At 37.3% G+C, this 21,850-nt stretch overlaps 1 protein-coding gene across 3 annotated transcripts in view; it reads right to left on the reverse strand.

Moving 5' to 3' along the window:
* Positions 1-21,850, reverse strand: part of DLGAP1 (DLG associated protein 1) — a 340,676-nt gene that overhangs the window by 131,815 nt on the left and 187,011 nt on the right. For 2 of the 3 annotated variants that reach the window (XM_050890760.1, XM_050890761.1), the window contains exon 1: positions 1,291-1,341. In XM_050890760.1, coding sequence (XP_050746717.1) covers positions 1,291-1,341 — 51 coding nt within the window. Of the gene's footprint in view, positions 1-1,290; positions 1,342-9,636; positions 10,663-21,850 lie in introns of those variants that run through there. The other variant, XM_050890759.1, reaches the window with a different exon arrangement.

Raw genomic sequence — 21,850 nt, forward strand, 5'->3', positions numbered from 1 at the left:
TGGGAAAAAAGTAAAACATAAAGCCCTCTCAAAACTACAAATTGTGAAAATAAAATCGATCACATTATTTCGTGCATTCTGTTTCTATACATATGGTACTAAACATTCGGTAGTGTGTTTCCTTCTGTTGATCTGGAAAAATGCTGGGAAAAGTGTCTATGTGAACCTCCAGCTCTTTTACTTTTTTCAGTCAGGAGGTCTGCACAAATTTTCCCACAGGCTCTTACTTTGTTTGAATGGCCAATATTATGTCTTGCAAGGTCACATACTACACTGCACGCAAGTGCATATGCACGGTATCGGCTGCCTTAGAGGATTAATGGCATTGATTGACATACCTGAGATAAAGCTGTTTCATGCTTTTAAGAAAATCATATGTAAGAAAATCATATCCAATTACCTTAGCAATACCATTTTTTCAGTATCAGAATATCAAGCAGGAACATCACTTGCATGATTGTTTTTACTCTCATGAAAAAGGGGGAAGAGCTAAACTCAGATCTAACAATGAACATAATTGTTTTTATTAAAATAGAACTATTATTATTCACACTATTGAAGTAATAGAGATCCTGGAAACATTTCATTCTGCAAATGATCTTTAAGATCATGTACAATTCTTTCTTTACAAGCCTAAAAATCAGGAGTGCACTTTACTTTTACAAAAAGCGCAGTGAAACAGAACACCATTATTACTTGAAAATACAGAGAAAATATTCAGCAAATGTCTCTGAGCCAGGCAACTTACTGAAAATTAAGACTTCAGCATACACACAGAAATAAAATGTTTGTTACAAGTATGAAAGCTAAGCCTGACTATAGTTTCTTTCTTCCGATTAAATGGCAGATACAAGATGCTTTTGTAAACAGAACAGACTATACAGATAACATACTGCCACCAGCCAACATCTTACCTGGATTCAGCTTCATTTAGTGTATAGATTACCTGTCCTGATCTTTAACTAAATTTATGTTGCTCTGGAAGTGTTCACACTTTGTCATTAGCCAGGCTGGACTGACTGGTCAATTCCTTTAATGCTTTTTTTGATATAAAGGAACTGGATTTTTCTGATAGTCAGTCTAGGTCCCCAAATAAAGAAACTAAGCAAACAGGTATATTGGCCCCCCAGTTTTCAAACATTCATTTCAAAAGCTCACACATAGTTGTATGTGAAATAAACCCAGAATGTAAGGACAAAGGTAAAGAAAACACTTTTTATTCAATTTCTAAACAATAAAATTAGAATATCTGATTTCCTTCTTTTTTGCCCAAAATTGTTATTAACTTACCTTACTGGATGAAACAGCAAACAGACTGTCTCTATAGCAAATTAAGTTCATTACTGATCTCTAGTTTGATTTGGTTTACTGCAGCTGAAATCATTAAAGCTTCTCCTTGTGCTTTGCCAAAGCAATGTGGATGACTAGAAGTAAACACAAGGACTAGAAGGAGTGGCTAACCATCGCTCACAGCAGTAGACATGTAACTTTAGCTTTCTATTAGTATGCAAATACTTAATGAAATGAAATCACACAACTGAAGAACAATGCTTAATGACTGCTCAGTGCAGATTTTCAAACCCATGCAATTTGGTTTTCTTAGCTGTTATTATGCCACTTCTGCGTGCTGTTAAGGAAGTTTCAATTGCCATCTTCCACTTACTAAGCCTATTCCTAGCACTCATGAATATTGAATTAATCAGACCAATAAAGATGAGTAGCATTTAATTCTATCAATGTGCATGCATTAAGAATCATTGAAGTACACAAAAAAAAAGGAAGCCTTAGAAAGCTTAAAGAACAATATATGTTTAGTAAGTCTCAAGAGTTTTCAAAAAGGCAGATAGGAAGGTTGCTTCCATTTAGGACAAACTTAATATGCTCAGTATCTGCAGCAACACTTGCTTTAGCTTGTACTATTTCAGCAATCAGGTTATACTATAAATTCATTTAATTTAGCTGACTTATCTCCATATTTTTTTTACATGAAGAGCATTAGCAGCCAAGACAAAGACCCTGTCCGAGAGAACATTACTTCCTCAATCCTAAGTGCCCACACCCTGCATCAAATCTGAACAAGCAGTGTGAAGAATTGCAATCTTCCTTCACATACCAGTAGTTTGGAAAGTCTTCTAAAACAGTATGAATCCTCATAGAGTAAGTCAATAGACAAAGTTCTTCAAGCACTGCTCCAGTTTACAATTTTCATTCATCGAAAGGTGCCCTGACCACTAGCTTATCAATCTGATTCACATCCTGTTTTTTGAAGAGGAATGTGTGTCTCCTACACAAAACAACCACGCCTTGATTCCAGATAAATTTTCTCCTCCTGCTTTATGCATAAAAATCCAACCAGCCAGGAAGAGGGCCACGTGGATACAATGATTCCAGCCACCGGCCTTGCAAGCTTGCCACCCCCAAACACATTCTGCAGAAAGGAAGCCAAACAGCAACTACCACATCTATTAGCTGAAGGAAACATAACTGAAGGTCACATAGCAGGACTCTCGGCCAGGACCTCAAACTAAAATTGCTTCAGTGATACGCATGGATGATATTCTCTCTGTGGCAGAGGGCAGACATTCATTCTCATCTTTCTCAGTACCCTTGAAGCTTTCAGTGCAGTTGGTTATAATGAGATATGGCTCCTTGCCCAAGTAAGGACAACATGATGACGGTTAACATGAATACCAATCTTTCTAAGGGCACTTTCAATGACTAGCAATGGTGAAATGTTCTTTCACTTCTAGATACCTTGTTTTGGGGTGAATCAGTTCTCTCTAATCACTTCAGCACCTGCATACAGTGGCTAGTTGGCATCAAATGCCAATACTGTTAAATGAGCTGTCACTTTACCTTTCTTTCACTACATGTGACCACAAGCCCTGTATCAAGCAGCCAGCAGGAAACTGGCTTGTGGATAGAGAATATGTAGCTGAATCTGTATCCTTGGAAGAAAACAGATGTGGTGGGGAGAGCATTTTGAGAAACAGCCCTTATGCTGTTTCTGTTGGCTGACTGTAACTGGATAATCTCTGGTGCTTTGGTAATGTTGTGCTCTCGCAGTCAGCAGCTGTAAGTAATGCAGTTAAGCTACCATCTCCAGCTGGCTATTAGCTTCTGTCACACCTTAGTGTACAGTGGACAGACTTCACTGAAACTTCCACAACGCTTTCTTTTGGAGTACATCGATGAAATATACCTGCGTAAGAAGCTTTCATTCGGCTCTAAGGAAACTTTCTCAGTTTCAGAACGTCATAGTGTGTCTTCTCAGTGACTCCAAACTGCCACCTCTGCTCTACAGTAGTGTCCCACTGGATATCAAATCAAGGTCATGGTCTTGACTCTCATCTGCTGGGAACTGAATTGCTAGAGACCAGGAAATCTCAAAGATTTCCTAACAAACTGATTAGCAGGCTGGGGTTATGTCAGTAAAGCAAAATTAGACACAAACTTACTTGCATAAAAGACTCTCAGAGACAATTCAAAGACCGTCTCTGGAAGCCCTGGCCCATCAGAACTGTCACAGTGCCCTATCCAACTGCATGGCACATTGCTTAGCCTTTGGTGAGAGAAATACCTATCTATCAGAAGTCCAAACAAGACAGTCCATTGCACAGGCTGAGGCTAAGAGGATGAAAGGACAAACAATATACAACAGATTCATGTTCTTGTTGCTAAATTCACTATTGACAGAAGCTCAGCTGTGCAACAAGCACAGTGCAAGAACATTTGTAAGGCAGAACAGAAACTGTGGCTGGCTGCCCCCAGCTCAAACCACTCTTCTGGCTCTGTAGTATTTCCCCACTCAAGATCTGTACTACAAATTCCATTCCTGAAACAAAAAACCAATAACTGGATGTAGGGGAAATATTCCTTTTTACTTTGCAATGACTGAGGAAAACATCACTGCTCAGTGTTTTTTTCCCCACCTACTTTGCATGTCTCCACAGTAAAAGTTGAGGATTTCAAACTCAGATGCAGATTGAAATGATCCTCTTTGCTGGACTTTATTTGTCTTGAAGATTTTTTTTTTTTTAAACAGTGAAATTACTGAAAATAATAAGATTAGAACACTCCAGATACTTAATGCTACAGAAAGGAGTCAGATCCAGGACTGAGTCAAATCTTAACCATGAAGGAACTGAAATAGATACCAAATGCCAGCTATTATATGCAGCCATAATTTTCATAAACATTTCTGACATAACAGTATATGTAACGCAGTGTCGCCCAAGTATGTTGCTAAATCCTATATATGGTATGCTAGCAACACAAAACAGGGATCCAGCTGCCAGAATTATGTTCATTAATGGATGCGCTATTAGAACGTAGGGATGTTAACAGAATGAACCAACAGTAATTCAAGCTAATCTAGAAAAAAAAAAAAGATCAGTGCCAGTGTACTCAATACTAAGAAGTTACAGAATGGTGGTAAAACTAAAGGACAGAAAATTATTACCTAAGGAACATGGGCAGATAAAATTGCAGCTAAATGTGAAGTACTGACATTGCTGTAGAACAGCTCTCTTAGTACTTAGGTGGCCCCCATTACTGCATTACTCAGACACCAAAGGTCAGTCCAGGTTTTAATTAAATGAATGAGAACACAGCAGTTGTTAAGGTGAAATATGTGGCAAGATCATTCTCACCAACTCACCTGACAATTTCTTTTTTTTTTAAGGTAAATTAAAGGACTGCAAAGATGAGGAGGACGGCTATACTGAAATACTTTCCTACATATTTGTCTTAATACAGCAAAGACATCTTGGGTAAGTTTGCTGGTAGGCTAGATAACCAAGATGTAGGTTCAATGGAATTATTTGTTATTAATATATTTTTTGTAAATAAGCTATTTTGTGCTTTATTTATATTTTCCAAATGCCCACAAATTCCCTAACTTTATTCATTATTCATATTACCCATCTCATAATTTTAAAACTGAAGTAAATTAGCTTTCTGTGAATGATATTTTTTCAGTTTTAATGTTCTTAGACACTAGTTTATTTTAAAATTCATGAACATTTAAGAATTTCCAAATGTTTTCATGATTATTCCATTACCTGGAAGCTGGCCTAGAATACATTATAACATTTGACATTTTATTTCACAATTGTTCAAATTGTTTCATTAGCTTTACAGAGAATTATGTTTCATATGAGTTCAGTAAAAAAATTTGAAACTTATACCTCATATACTTTGTAGTTCTCACTGGAAAATAGAAGGGGAAATAATATATGCTTCATTCATTTTCAATTTATAATGGAAGAAAAGAAAAAAAGGCAGGTCTTCAGATATATGAAGAATGGAAGGTCAATATTAATGGATATTAAAATACAACTTTTATATATATACAAGGACATACTGAAAGATTAATTTGAATGTGGTAGTTGCGACAGAAACGCCAACACCACAAATGAGGAAAAAGTAAAGATTAACTGAAAATACAGGTAGACTTGCATAGATAAGCCCAGTATAACAGATCTAACATAAATTGCAGTGTCATAAGTATAAACACTTTGTAATTTAACATACCGCATTAACAAATCATATGACAGATACTGGTCCTTATTAACACCCTCACCTAGGGCGATGCCCTCTATTTGGCCATCTATGGACACAGGCAACAGAAAGAGGCTGGGATTGAGCACTATCTCCTAAGAAACGGTGGAAGTGCCTTGTCCTGAGACTGGAAAACAAGTCACTTCTTTAACTATGAGTTTCTTAACACTACACATTATATAATAATGCACATTACAGACCACCTTCACCCAGGAAACTGAGCACAGTACGAACCAGAGCCCTTCACCACCAGAAAATGCTTATTACACCCAGAAACTTGGCTTACATTTTTTTATAGTGTTTCTCATGGTCTCCCACCAAAGGACAAGCGATGCAAATGCAGAACTTGGATGACTGCACCGTCGTCCCCACCTACTGCATTTCAGTTTTCAGAAGTAAAATTTCCATCCTCAGCCCCAAGTATCTGACACAACTGACTTCAGTCTCATCAAATGGGATCAAAAGAAAACATATGACTGACTCACATAAGAAGAAAAGAATAATATGAAAAATGTCATCATTTGTATTTTCCTCCATCTCTTAACGAATGGACCAAGGACAATGGGAATAGTAATTACAGGGAACATTGAATGGCAAAACTATAATCAGAGACAAACTCTGCAGTGTATTTGATACTCTATTAGCTTCAACAATCACGAATTCATAGAAAACAAGAGTGTCAAAAACATCTACCCATGTATTTAGACCCTGTTGTTCGCAGAAAAAGACTGCTGCTTACATTTCGTCTTCGATAGTTTTGCTTAATTTTAATATTTCCAGAGGAAAAGCTACCAGAGAAGTAAAGGCTGTCCACTGCTTTATAAATTATTCTCTCTAGGGAGGGAAACCATTTTGAAGAAGAATTTTGAGAAAACACGACCAGTTCCTTCTCATCTTCCTTCAAATTTGTCCAACAGATCCAAACCTGGATCAAATAAAAGCACTTCCCTGAAGTAAGAAGCAGCTCAAAAAAAGGACCTTATCTTTCTACTATCCAGCTCCTCATTTTGAAAGGAGAAATAGAGAGAAGAGAAAAATACAATTCCATTCCCAAAATGCAGGTGAGAGGAAAAGGTTTGCTTGACAGTCTTTAGATAGTCTGGGAGCTAATATCTCTTTCTGAAGATGCACAGTGTTGAGCCAAGCCTCCCCTAGACCTCCAAGGACGGACACTGCGCCTCAGCACCCGGGCTGGAAGTGGAGCCTGCCGGGGTAAAGAAAGACTGTGCAATGCAAGAGGACTCTCCACTCGATCCAAATTCCAAATTATGAGAAATAAGCCCATCTGTAACACGAACTACTGCCAACTCCTTCCACAGAATGGTTATGTGGAAAATATCACACCAAGTGAGATAATTGTTTGTTATTTCCATGTCTTTACACTGAGAATTCTTCCAGACACTTTTGTGATAAAAGCTCTTAGAAGCAAATGTGAAGTCAATGTCATCTGTGATCTCTGATATACTCAGATCTATCAGGATAAAGAAAATTATCCTGAGTACCCTGAGTTGAAAAAAAGTCACTCCTTCATTGAATTCAGATACTATCACAAGAAGAGTTTGCATGAACAAAATAGTTGCCTCTTTCAAGAATCAGAGAGTTTATGTCCTGGACCATAAACAACAGCTTAAATTACAACTGAGTTGATAAAAGCATCTATTTAACATTTAATGAGTTAAATAAAGCAACAAAGAAGCATCATAACCATGAAATTAAATTATCAGAGTTGTCCAGTATTGTCAGGAATTTGCAGCTTTCATCTCATTTAGCGCATTTCTAATTGTTCTAACATAGGACACCAGCCTTTTGGTACAATGATGAGAAGGTCACCAGGAAAATAATAGATATACAGAATACCTCTGCAGCCCACTAATGGAGTAATACTCTGCTGCTGTTAATATATATTTATATTGCAGGACAGCCGACAGGCCTCAATTATGTTCTGCGCCCCATTGTGCTGGGCACTGTGGAAACACAAAAGGGAACAAAGTCCAAGCCCCAAAGGGCTTGTAGTGTAAAAAGATAAGTGATATAGTGAAGAGAAAGGCAATGGGATGCCTTCAAAATAGACCGACATTTTAATACCTATATCCATTTGTCATCCCTTCAAGCTGCCAAGAGAGAAGAATAATCCTGACCTGCTTCCTCAAATCTACCCTACTCTGTTTGAATATTATTTCCAATGTTAATCAAAGCCTGGGTAAGATTTTCCTTTTTTTTAAAAAACAATTTCAAACCAGTTATATTTCCCTGGCTTTTACAAACAAGCATACCATTCGAAAAAATGAAACAAAATGAAAACCAAAATAAAACTACAAGTGAGGGTGGGAAACACAGTGAGAGTTTAGCTATTCTAAGTGAGAATTTATTTATTCTAATTCCTGCACTTGACAATTGTTGGACATATTTTCATACAGACACAGATAATGTCCTCTAATTCCACTTCAAGAGTCTATTCCTGTCAGTTAAACATTATCTAAAAGTCCCTATGGAGGTGTTCATTTAAAGCTGATGCTGGCACAGTTTTTCGCTCTTTTCTAGCCATCTGGTCACATAGTGAATTGTCAGCTATTTTATCTAAACCTGAGAGGAAGATTGAAGGAGTAAACAAAAACATCAACAAAAGAAATCTCAGGGTCCGAAGTAACCACAACAATCAAGCCTAAAGTTATGATTTCTTCTCACTCACAAAATTCAGACAGAAGAGACTTAATACAAAAACAACCCTCAAAAGGTTGCAACCTGAGGCTATTTTGAAACCCCTCTCCCTCCCCAGTCCATATGCACAGCTGTAAACACACACTGAGCATTCATATTGCCCCCTCTCCCCCCACCCCACTCTCCTAACAATTAATAGAAAATACACAGATCCATTTCTTTACATTTAAAACTTGGAATCCCAGAAGCTGGCATTCAAAATTATTTTGCATGCCATTCAATAAAACCTTTTAAGATCAATTTTTAAATGCGGATACCTCAGTCCTACGCTTTCTCTGCGTCCTGACTTAAACAACAGAATGTGGAAGCTGACTGTCTCAATAAAGCACCCATATGAGAAAACTCGCTACAGTTTCTATACAAATAGACAAGAGTCCCACTACACTAAAATGAAACCAAATCATCTTAGCAAACCTCTTTTTTCCTCATGGTCTTCTCTCTTCTCTGTGCAACGTTGTTCCATCTTACACACACACTTAGATGTGCCATAAGTGCTTCGTTTAAAGTGCATAAAAGCTATCCACAGCTCTCCTAAGAATGAAACAGTTTTAATATTTTCTGATCCATGTTCCTGCCACAAACATTCACCGGCAGTATGATAGCTCCAAGAGGAGACATCTGATTCTTGACATTTAAAGATACAATACTGGTGAAAAATAGTGACGCTGTATTAACTGCAAACAGCTTGTGAGGGAGTAGGTGATGTACTCCTAAAACGTATAATCAGAACAAGCAATAATTTCAACCTTTTGATTTTTTATTTTTGACTCAAAGCCATGAGAAAGAGAAATAGCCAGATAAACAAATCTGGACACATTACAATAACTGTTTTATGAGAATTTATATTCTATGGCAAAAAGGAAAGTAGGTTGTTTTCCTGCTGGAGAAAGTACTAAGGTACCCCAAAGTTTCTCAAAAGGGTCTCAAAAGCTTTCATAATAAAATAAGCAGTAAATGAAGGCAAATCTTGAAATTACAGAAATCAAAGAATTTGTATCCTGGTAACATTCGGTTAATTGACATTGTAATGCTAAGTGCAAGCACTACGACAGCAAATTCCCTATACCCCTACTGTGACTGCCTTATAAATTCAAAAAGTACACAGAAAGGTCTTATTTTTCCCACATGAAAAAATTAAGCCTGTTCCAACACGAACTGTTTCTTTGAAATACTGAATGCTGGCAAAAAAAAAGAAAAGAAAAAGCAGATTTATTTTTAATTTCAGCAGCATTACCCCTTGTTTGGTGATCAGTGACCTCTCGGGAAAGTTGAAATATCAGAGCAAACCTCCATCCCCCACAAACACCTGAGACAAGGCAGAGCACAGTTAACAGCAATCAGTTCTCCACACTGTACCTGGAGGTACTGACATGACCGTTCCTGTTGACACGTCTCTGCCTTCACCACTGTCTGGTCCATGTTAACTGATGCTTTCTGGTAAACTTCACGGGCTCTGCTCACGGTTAATGTAGAGGACCAAGAGCTTTTCTTCATTAACTGGGAGTCCAAATTCACAGGCAGGTTTGCACAGGTAGAGCATTTGACATCATTATTGCTTCTGGATGACTTCACAGTATGTTCGCTAATAGTGTTATAGGCTTCCATAAAGTATTGGGAAGAAGAACGATCAGGGCATCTTCCCATGGTCATGACCCCACTGGGACCATGATAAATGCAAACATCATTGTCCAAGTTGTCATCTGAACTCCACCATCCTGATGCATTGGATCTGGGCTTACCTTCTGATCGCCTTTCTTTACTCTTGCTGCGCTTCCCATACCTCATCGTCTGCGACTCCTCCGGGCTTGCTTTGCCCCCGTTGACGCTCCCCTTGGATGGCCCCTCCAGTGAATGGGACTTGGTAAAGAGCTTTTGGACAGAATGAACCAGATGCCGGATCCGCCCTGGGCTGTCACTGCGGTGCTCCATGGCAGTCCGCTTGTACTGCAGAGTGTGGTAGCCATCCCGATTCAGAGGCAGCTGCCGCTCAAACTGGTCCAAGAGGTTGGCAGGAATGCGGTTGGTCTTGTTGACAGTTCCGTGGGGAACCAGAGCACACTCATCCTTGAGTTCGTGGTGGGAACTGTAATGCCTCCGGGGAAACGTGCTGCTGGCAATCTGATCGCTGTAGGGCACCATGCACTCTGCCTGAAAAGAGTTCCTTTGAGTGTAGTAAGGGTGGTCGGCAGGATGGGGGTCCATCGGGTTTAACAAATATGGCTTCCTGTCCGGGTGGTGTGGCAGACTGTCACACGGAGGGTCACAGGCAACCCCATGATGATGACTACGGCTGCTAGATAATCCCTTCATCGTTGATGTAAAGCAAGTCCCAAAGTCATCTAATATGTATGGCTATGCAACGGGCAGATCTCAGAGAAAGGCCTAAAAGAATGAAATACAAAAGAAGCCATAAGATATTCAAGCTAAGAGAAAAAACAGCATGTGCACATTTAGCATTCATTGTTTCTTATTGTAAAAATAATTGGAATAAACATTCTCTGATTCCTTTTATTGCTTAATCTTTCCCATGTCCAACATAGTGATAGGGGATACCTAAATAATACACAAGAAAAATTACCTTGTTCCACCAGCTGGAAAACAGATGCAAGAAAATTTTTCTGATATGAAATTCCCTATTGTTCTCGAATCCACAGCAAGATAAGTATCACCACCTATACTCTAAAACCTCAGTCCTGAAAACATTCATGGACAGGGGCCTCCCAGGAGGCCTTAATTGCTCATCTGCATGTTTTCAGGGCCAAATAAACGCATTTAAAAAGATCATGTCCCTAATGGGGCGCTTTCTGCGTTACTTTGGGCCAAATACAAAGTGTGGTGCAATTAATGGGAAACTTTTCTCTGTCTTCAGTACACATCTGTTCATGATTCAAGTGCAGTTTTACTTGATCTCCATGTTGTCTGCCTAGACCGTAAGCACCTCAAGACAATATCAAAACATTATTTCTGTAAGCTCTTTTCAAATTAAGAATAAACCAATAATACATTACACTAACTGTCAAAATGAAGGCAAATCAGATGTTTAATAACCTGTATATTTGGGGTTGTTGTATTTACTGTTTACTCACTCCTATTCACACAAAAAATCTTATTCTGATAATGCATGGCTTGGTTTAATTTTCCATAAATTTTCAGAGTACTAAGCAGTGTTTAAATATCCCTACCTACTCCTTCTACCATTAGGGGAATTGGTGTCGCCAAAACTTGCACACTGCTGTAATAGTGTAAGGGGTTTCAACACTTAATACTTGATTGCAGTTATTTGGCCCTGAAGTGACTCACAATGTTATAGACTACTGATTACAACTAGTTGAAAGTGGAAATCTTCATCACAAGTGATATAATAACCACTCTGTTTGACGCCAAATGTCCTCATTTCAGCTCTCACCACTAGCAAAAGTCTGGATGCAACTGCTACTGCAACCTCTGAGCTACTAATGTGTAAATTATGGGGTTTCAGATGTGGCAAAACATTCTCACGGTGCCATCTCAGCTCCTGATGGGCAGAGGACTCCTTAGAGGATGCCCTCTTATACTGCACACAACTGAAATGGGAGTCACTCAGCTACTTTATTGCTTCCTGGCATGGCTAATCACATAATACTTTTGGAAATGTCACCCTTGAGCTCTTTCTTGGAGTATGGATTGACATGCTTAGCAAACAGTTTTCCACTGTGTTCCTCCAGTGTTCTCTCAGATAAAGTTCATGTTTTAACAGGTTGTAGACATTGTACCTACTGGCAAATTGGCAACAATGAAGTTTTCTAAAATAGCATTAAGTTAATGTCAGTCTGGAAAAGCACGCTCTGCATTTCATCAGAACATATTTTATATTTTCTTCTGAATCTGCGGTGAGCTGAAGAGTTTTTTTCAATATGCTTCAAAGCTAGTGTGGATGTCCCGCGTTTCACTCCCCCTCCCTGGATCCCTGCAATGCAGAAAATGTTCATTCTCAGGAGACCCTCAATTCCAAAAAAAGAGTTTTCAAAATACCACAAAAGGCATTTGAAATATTTCAAATGGATGAGCTCACTGGCTTACTTGAAGAGGATAATGGCCAAAGGCAATTTTAAAAGCACACAAATAATATATTCAGAGAGCTGGACTTGTCAATTATACTGTAGTGACAATCCTTAGCACTTCTAAAGAGCATTTTACATCCCTACCAACTCCTTTAAAAATGTGATCTATTAGACTGTGTAATAGAGAAACATCCAAAGGGATGTAGTAGTAGATCCATTGCTATAGAACATTGAAAAAGTGACTTGACCAAGGATATCCTGTCAAGAAGAATACCACTAAAGGATATAATGACCAAATAAAAATACTCCAATTTCTGGTATCTATGAATATCTTTCATACTTGAAGGCTTGTGAAAACAAGGCTTCAGCCAGTTACTTTTTATTTAAATCCATTTACAATCATGCAACAGTCCTCAAGATGATTGATAAATTATCTTAGGGCTAACAACAGACTAGTGTGCTATATAAGATAAAAATAGTAAAACCTTGCCCCAACAATATAAGAAAGACATGGAGAAGTACAGTAAAGTGGGATGTGCCCAGAACCAGTGATTTATTTTCATTTTTTCATTATCTGAATGGCTATGAAGTTTTCATTTTTGTGTACTGTGGAAAAAGAGTATATGTAGGCAAAGAACCGAAAGGACCAATAGTTTACAGAATAGTGAAGTCTTGACAGGCACGGGGGATGTCATGGAATTATTAAGAATATGTAGTCTTAATATATTGATAGAGCAGAATGGCTGGGATGAGGAAACACTTGATCTGATTTATAGGCTGGGACAGAATAGTGTGGAACATCTCGAAGATAAAGATGAGCTTAAAAGATACAAGTATGGTTTGACCGATGAGAGCAGCAGTATTACCAGCTGTGTTTTGGACAGACTGGCAATATGGATGCTAAGGAGGATGCGCAAGAAGTCTTAAAAAGTGAAAAAGCCTATGAAAAGTGACATTTGTCTGTATAGAGAGAAAGGGACAGGCTTTCCATAAATTGTGGAGGAAGATTGGCTAAGCAGTGCTGTATGAGCTTGGACGGCAAGTAGGATGGTGGAAATGTTTAGGAGAAAAGATAACACTTAGTTCTACACCCATTTTGAGTCTGAGCTGTCAATGAATCTTCCATGAGGAAGTACTGGAGAAAAAAGCAGAAAATAGATAGGATGATCTGCCCAAGAGGAATCAGATGAACAGATACTGAGAATAACAGAGAAAATAAGCTTGTGAAAGTAAAAGATTGGAGAGTTACAAAAAAAGGATAAAGCTTTGCAGGAGCAGCAGATTTAAAAGAGGAGGAAAAAAAGAAGTAGCAAAGATCAGAGAATGATAGAAAAACCAAACCAAAACCAAAAGGGAGCAACCAACCTGTGTAACAAAAAGGAGTGATGGTAAAGGCTCCAAAACCTGGGAGAAAGTGAAATTCAGAGTAAAAACTGTTTATTCCCAGCTCTTAGACTGGTGTATGCATTATGAGAGTTTTTTTCTGCTACAACAGCATTGAAAACATTTATTTTAGCATGTGTCAATTGTGATAAAAACCCATGGGTATTAACTAGAATATAGCTTCATTTTACCTTAACTATATAACTGCTGCTACAGTATTGAAAGTGTAATGAATTAGAAAAAAACCAAGAATGTACCATAGTGCACCTTCCAGGAAGGAAAGAATAAATATAATATGCTCTGCACTGAAGAAAGGAGTGGTGCTTTTCTTAAATATTTAGTGAACAATTCTTCTGTACAGAAAAAACCCCAACACAATTCCTAAATCACTCTCACACCTCAGTCCTGCTTTAATATGTTAGTATACGTCTAGAAAAAAAACACCCTACAGCCTCTGGTTCCATCAGTATTTTTCAAAAAATATGCATCATTTTCCATAATTGTGGTGGCTGAATCTATCAATCAATGTCTAGTGCAATTAACAGCTGGAGACAGGGCTATCTGATCATGCCATGAATAGCTAAGAGGAAGCCAATTAAGATTTTTATTGTATTGTTATTTTTTGGCCAAACTAGGAACATTTAATTACTTGTGAAATAAGGCAAGATAATTGATGAACATACTGCATATTAATAAACAGTGGCAATAGCAATTCTATGGACAGCAGACCAAAACCACTTCATGGCATAGGAATAAATGAGATGTTAAATAGGTACAGCATTGTAAGGCTGGAGAATGCTTGTTACTTTCAACATTCGTGTTACATCTGCTTTTGTTTTCTTGAGGATGCCCTGGGTGAGAAGGATACAAATATATTCATCCTTGCTGCTAACATGGTGTCCTTAATGCACAACGATTTGTTGGAATAACAGTGGCTAGAAAAATGCGTAATTAATTCTTAAGTAATTAAAGTGAAAATACATGCAAAATAACAAAACCTGAATGCATAAATTACCTACATTTTTACAAATTTTATTTAACTATATTGTCTACTCATGTGTTCCAAATTTATCCATAAAACATGTCTTCAAGAAACATTTTCTTCCCTTAGATATATGTGAAAACATCTCTCTTATAAAAGATTTACTGATATGCCACATAGCCCCTCCAATTTTATCTCACAAGACTGCAGAATTACGTTTCTTACATTTTTACAGGAAGCTGTGAAAAACAATCAGGTAACAGATGCTTTCACTAAAATAATGCATACATAGGTATATAGAGAGTAAGTAGATAATACAGGAGAATGTAGCAGGTAGTACAAAATGGATAATTAATAACTCAAAATGACTAATAAAAATGGTTTATGGCCATTAGTGACTTACAAACCTTTATAATTGAAATGTATTTTATAGGATCAGTATGAAGAGTCAATATTCATAATTTTCTCTTTTTTTCAATGATCTGATTATGTTGTAGCCATTCAAGATTCAGAGCAAGGCAAACTGCCATATGCACAATATAATGCATAATGTAAAGTGTAAGGTCAATAATTGCTAAGATAACTGACAGAATGGCACGTTTGGTGAATGTGGTTCTTCTAAGATACCATTCGGTGAGTTAGAGGATGCTTCTGAATCCTCAGTTTTGTGCCAGGTCCAGAAACTGAAGAGCTGGTACACAGGTGGAAGGCAATGTAAACACATAATGTCATGTATGTACAGCTCTGAGTCAGGAAGGCATTTAATCATGCGCACAAATTGAAACACACATTTGGACCATATTGGTACTTACACCTCAGATCACAGCAGTCTTTTCAAAGACATGCTGTGTTCCTGTTTGAAGTGAGAGGACATAAATCGTGCTTTTTAGCAGTACTATCTGTAGTTGTGCTCCCATTTTATGCTCTATGGTAAACAAAGAGTCGTTCTCATTTCCATACTGAACACCAAAGATTTTCAGCATTTGCTTATTTGTTTACTCACACACTATGGAATGTTTCCAGGGAAATTTCTTTCCCTGATTCTCAGACTTTTACAAACACATGCGAGATACGTTTACACTGACAATCCAACTTCCACATACTGCTCATGCAGCACATTGCTTTATCCCAAAGGTTTGGATATTTTGCAGGCATTCTGTGTGGCCTTTCTGTTATGTCACATCACATTAATGAAAATCTAGACATCAATAAAAGGATACATATTCTAAAATGCATCTATGCACGTATTTTATTAAAGATGTTCAGAAGAAAATGAGGTCTCAAATTATCTTCCTAATCCATTTTGGCACGTAATATGAAAGATACTATGCCTTGGGTAAAACTCTCAAGAGAATGTCTGGCTTTTGCTTCCATGTCAGCAATCACACCAGGCAAGGGATACTTACAATATAATTTAATCTTAAACAGTGGATGGGGAATCATAAACAGAAATGTTTTGGCCAGTAACATAAACTCATTCCAAGTTCATGGGCAGCTCAATAAGTGGGAGTAACTGGGGAAAAAATGTAATTAAACTCTAGCTGATCTGTGAGGAGTCCCTTGTGAATGGTATGCATACAGAAAAAACAAGAGAGGCATCCCACCAACGATGTCATAAAAATAGATGGGTTTTTCTTTCTGTCTGCATCCAACAATCTTTAGTTTGCATATACTTGTGGTGACAAGTTTCACATTTGCATTTGATGACTGTTTTCATCCATGTGCTTTTGGTGAGCAACTGTGGTGGTCAGTACCAGGGTAGTATGTGCCTTGAAGGTTTGGGTTTGGATTTCTTTTCTTCATCTCTGTGGCTAATAGCAAGTTGATTCTTCGCTAGGAGTGTCACTAAAACCATAGTCACTAAAGGAACCTAACACATAATTAATCTCTGAGTCATATCTAAATACATTACAAGGTCTGCAAGAATTCTAGCAGTAATATGTCAGCAAAATTTTGACACACAGAGTCTGATTTTTTCAATCCTGTTAGGAGTGTGACTGGTAATAGGCAGGATTGCATGTAAAAATCTTGGCTCTACAAATAGAAATACTAAACTGTGATCATCTGCTCTTCCACTCTCCTCATTTGCAAACACAATTAACAGTCAACTTTTAAAAAATTCTGATCTGCTCCAGTGAGCAATAATATAGTGTGTAATTAGACTGCTCATGCCTTTTCTGCGGTATAGGACACAGAGTGTCTCTGACTCAATAAGGTACAGCACATCAGTTGGAGAGCCTGTTGTGAATTCCACTGCAAATTCAGAACTGCCACTCAACATTTTCTTCTTCCAGAAAGAAAACAACCAGGAGATTATGTCTGTATAACGTGCATGTAAGATAACATATTAAATTGAATCATTTGATAAATGTCATATAGGCAGTATTGAAGCATACACCTCATATACAAGTTTAGATGTCGCATTTTATCCTTCTCAGTCTGTAGGATGATGAACTTTATGACCTTAATTTTTTTTTTTAGCAGTACTTACAATGAGTTTCCAGAATGCTGTTTGGGCTGGGAGAACAGCAAAAAGGCATGAAAAGGAAGACACTCCAAAATCTGGAACGAGGTTAACACATACTTACCTGGGTTGCTCTCTTTTGGGTACCCTACTGTCACACCTAAGTTTGCGACTCCAGAGATCTTTTACTTGCTTTCCTCACAGAAGATTTCTTAAAATGAAGGAATTATAGTCACTACTTTCTAGCAATTACATATAATCAACGTGATTTAGACTGCTTATATTATCTGAGGATTACAAAAGGAAGCAAGTATGAAGGACAGGCTATAGGTTCCTACAGCACTGACATCTCGTAAAAATAGAGGGGCCATCACAGTGGCATAAAACATCCAGCATTAAATGACTAATACAAATATGGAGATTTCAGGTATGTCTATAGATTCCTGCAAGCCAGTCAGTTATGAATGTCAAAGGCTTATTTTTCTAGTAGGAATGAGATGATCGGCAGATAAAACCTACATTTATTGTGTGCAATGTACTTTTCCTGTGAAAGTCAAGTAAATTCATGCTCTGCAATGTGGTGACATAGTGCAAATGGACACCCTTGTACTAAAAGAAGCACTTGATCCTCATTGCAAGGACACTAATGTGACCAAGCAAAGGAGCCACTACAGCATCTAGTGACTGTTTGACAGAGATCTAATGGAAGCTGCTAATCTAAGTAAGTCAGACCTTGCACCAACATTACACAACCCTCGGCTGCATGGCTCACTAACTCATTTTCTACCAGTTTTTTAAATGCTCTGCAATTCTGCAGCATGGCACTTTTGCGAGAGGAATCACAGTTAAATTATTGCCTGAGCTACAGGTTTTCATGATCTCAAGAGCTTTTCTACACATATCTTGAAATGACAATATTCACTGTCAAGCCAGGCAACTGGCTTTTCTTAGTCCTATGCACTACAGTCCACTCAAGGCACACCACACCAGAGAATCCGTACTTCTATTTCTACGATGGCAGTGACAGTGTGATTATGTGATTTTGCTGGTCTTGACCAGCAATTCTCTTGACTGAAACTGGCTCTAAGCTTTTTATTCCTTACTATTTAGAAATTAAGCTAAACATTGTTAAATATTTCTTTCTCCACAAAAAAATCACACAACTCATTTTAATTTAATGAAGCACAGTTTTATGAGACTCTTTCTACAGCTCTTACTCACAGACCTTGACCTCATTTAGTAGAAATAGAGATTGATTTCCTTGAAAAATGTTCTTCCAAGTACACTGTGATCTTTTAAGTCCAAGCAAAAGTGAAGGCTACAAAAACATATAAGCATCAGAGTGTCTATGCTTGCAGATGGTCTCCCATCTTGGATTTCAACTGGTAGCTCTGTTTGAATGGTGTCACCCCCGAAAATCTGTTGTCAGCCCCAGAAACTAATGAAAATGGAGAAAGAAATTTACAAGTGTCTTGTAAGACACCAGAAAGGAAAAAACCTGCAAAGCCTCAGTGAAAATGTCCCATATTGTAACTACTAGTAAGAACTTTCTGGAAAATCCGCTTCATAGTCATATCGGTACTATGGAGCTTTGACTGTATCAACAAATGTCACCACTATGATCACCCTGCCCAGTCATGGATATGTTCCACGTCCTGTGTGCCCAAGCCAGGTTTCTCCAGTGAGGCAGTAGGAAAAAGGACAAGGCAAACAGTGGCAAGAACATTCTGCTCATATCTAAGGCCAATGAACTTCTACATGAGAGAAAACTGACTCTTGGAAGAAACAAAAGCCCTCTCTGAAGGTATCAGATAAAAGAGCTCAGCAAGCAAGTTGGAAAGTTCATTTGGTTGGAAGAAAACAATCAAGCTTAGACCAAAACTTAATCTTACTCATTTTGTCCTGTTGCTTCCAGCTCAATCTAAAAGTAAAAAACAGCAAACATAAGCTCGGTTTGGCATTGAATATGAAACATCTGATTAAAAGGCAGAGAATAACAGCACTATTGTAACTGTTCCCTAAAACAGGGCTGTAACATTGAACTTCCTGAGTTTAAGGTTTAAAAAAACAAACCTAAAACCTGAACCAAACCCTCATATATACTGTGGTATATAAATGCAGTTAAAGAACTTTAACCACTTTATCTTTGATGGCTATAGTAACTGATTGATATTTGTTGTCACATAGTAGGTGGAATGGAAATAATTTCTGGTTTTACAGCAATGCTATGAAATTGAGTTAGATTTGGTGGAAGTCTTAAGCCACTTGCTCAAATCAACTTGTCTCATTTCATCTCTACTGGCATAAAAAATAATAAGAAACAGAAAAATCTTCTTTTCAAAGAAAAACATTTACCACAAATATTTTTCATGCTGCTCTAGTTATGAAGAAATTGAAATGGCAGCCATTTTGAAAGTGGACTATTTTTCACAGAATTCCGTGAAAAATGTTTATGAGCTATGGCAAACTGGGAAATAAATCTTAATTTATGAAGAATGTCTGAAAAAATTACTGGTACTTTCAAAAAGCTACTTAAGTTGATCAAGTACCTCATAGAGTACAATGTGATAGCAAAAGTAAGCGCAGAAGAGAAAGTCTGTGGGCAAAATGCTCTTCCCCAAGCATGGCACAGGATAGGGGCTGCATCCCCTCTGGGAGGGTATTCTGCCCTCGAGTAGAGGATACAACATCTCAACTTCTGCTTTGAGGCTTCATTCAGTTCCACCTAAACCACAGAACCACTAGCTACATTTAATCTATAAATTTACAACAGCAATAATTTAAAAGCTTTTACAAAAACTCCGTAACAGTAACTTTGATTTTATTTGGATATGATTCTGATTGAAAACATAGAAAATAAAAAAAAGAGTATCTCAGATTTTTCTGCTATTATTTATGCACATGTAATTTCTTTCCACTGTGCTCGTGCGCTCGTGCCTCTTTTTTGGTTTTTTTCGCCCCTTTTTCCCTGTGCATTTTTCAGTAAATAGATTCAATGGTCTGCACATACCTAGAAACAAGTAAATTTAAAGATTAAAAAATACTTTTGCAAAATTTATTTTGAACTTTGTTCATGTATGTTGAGGTATGCAGACACATGACAAGAATCTGATTGTAGGAATTATGCTTATCCAATTGAGAATCAGAAAATAATTCTATTAATATGCAGGTAAAATCAAAACAAAGCTTAATTATTGAATACAGAACACTTCTAATGAACCCCTGCAAACACAATAAAAATTATTCATAGAAATAAATTTTTCAGAACAGTGAACATGCCTTAAACATTTCAGAAATGGCTTTCAGAATAGCTTTTAAATCAGGAAGAGGCAAAAATAACTGAAAAAATTACTTGATGAAATTACTCATTATGAATAATAGTCTGTCTGATGTCGGATAGCTGAAAAGGAAAAATGAATAAACATGCTGATAGCTTGAATTGCACAGGTCAGCTTTGTAATGTCACAGAACTTAACTGTCATTTGTACTTGACTGACTGATTGATCTTTACTTCCACAGTTCGTGACTGATCTTTTATCAATTTGGTGAGGTCACACAGGATTCCACCGAATATGGTGGCGGTACCTCACGTTAGGTGCCACCTAAAATGCTTGTGCATGTACTTCACATGCATGTTTGTAAGAAACTCAGATCTGAAGATGATTTCTTCTTTACTGTATGCAGTCTGTACAGAAGCTCATCACAAATCACTGTGCTGAGATATACAAAATAGTAAATTAACATCTTACTGTTGAAGGATGCCTGACTTCATCAGCACGTTAGGCATTTATACAGTGCATGTTTCACTCTTGGGGGCTCAGAGGGAATGCCAAAGCACCAGACTCTGTTATTTTATACTAGCCTTGACAGAACATCACACATTGCTGACATTAAACACAATAATAAAGAATAGAATTAAAAAAATTTCTTTATGTATAGAGAGAGTCAAGAAGTCAAAATCAAGTAAAATATAGTAAAGAATATTTCCATTTCACTTGTACTTCACTGTATTAAGGAATATTCATCGAAACAGGAAAATCAAAGTGAGGGAGGGAAAGAGTGGAAGAGAAAGCAGTAAATGAAAAGAAGGAAAAGGAAGTATGAGCTTAATTCTCTTTTTTGTGTGTTACTATTTCTAGCAATGCTCCAATTGATATAACTTCATAGATCTCAGTGGAATTACTCCTGAGTGAGACCAGCATTAATATCATGAAAGTGAATGGAATGAACTTAATCTCTGCTTTTAATACTTGCTAGTTTAACGTAATAATAAAGAATAAGTATTTTCCATAATACTTAGTAGGTACAGTTTCAAAACCATTAATAAAACACTTGAGAAGAGAATGGTATTAGTAACTCATTGTTTCATCACATAGAACTACCATAAATGAAATACACTTCAAGGAGGTCCCGAAATTTATTTTACAATTAATTGCAAATGATAAAGTGCACATATACTGGAATAATGTACACTTTAAGGTGAAATGCTTTATTTCTAGGTTCTAGTGCAAAGCATCTTGTCATGAGTATTTTAAAAAAATCACTTAAGTAATGCATTTTAAATTATTTTTATTTAGATTAAGCTCTAATATTCTGTAAAAACTGTCTGCAGAGTAATACATAAGTGTGCATTAAATATTTCCATAGCATTGAAAATACTTCAGGAAAACGGTTCTTTAAAAGAGAAACACCATAAGCAGA

This window comes from Gymnogyps californianus, chromosome 2 (assembly GCF_018139145.2).
Source record: "Gymnogyps californianus isolate 813 chromosome 2, ASM1813914v2, whole genome shotgun sequence".
Taxonomy (NCBI): domain Eukaryota; kingdom Metazoa; phylum Chordata; class Aves; order Accipitriformes; family Cathartidae; genus Gymnogyps; species Gymnogyps californianus.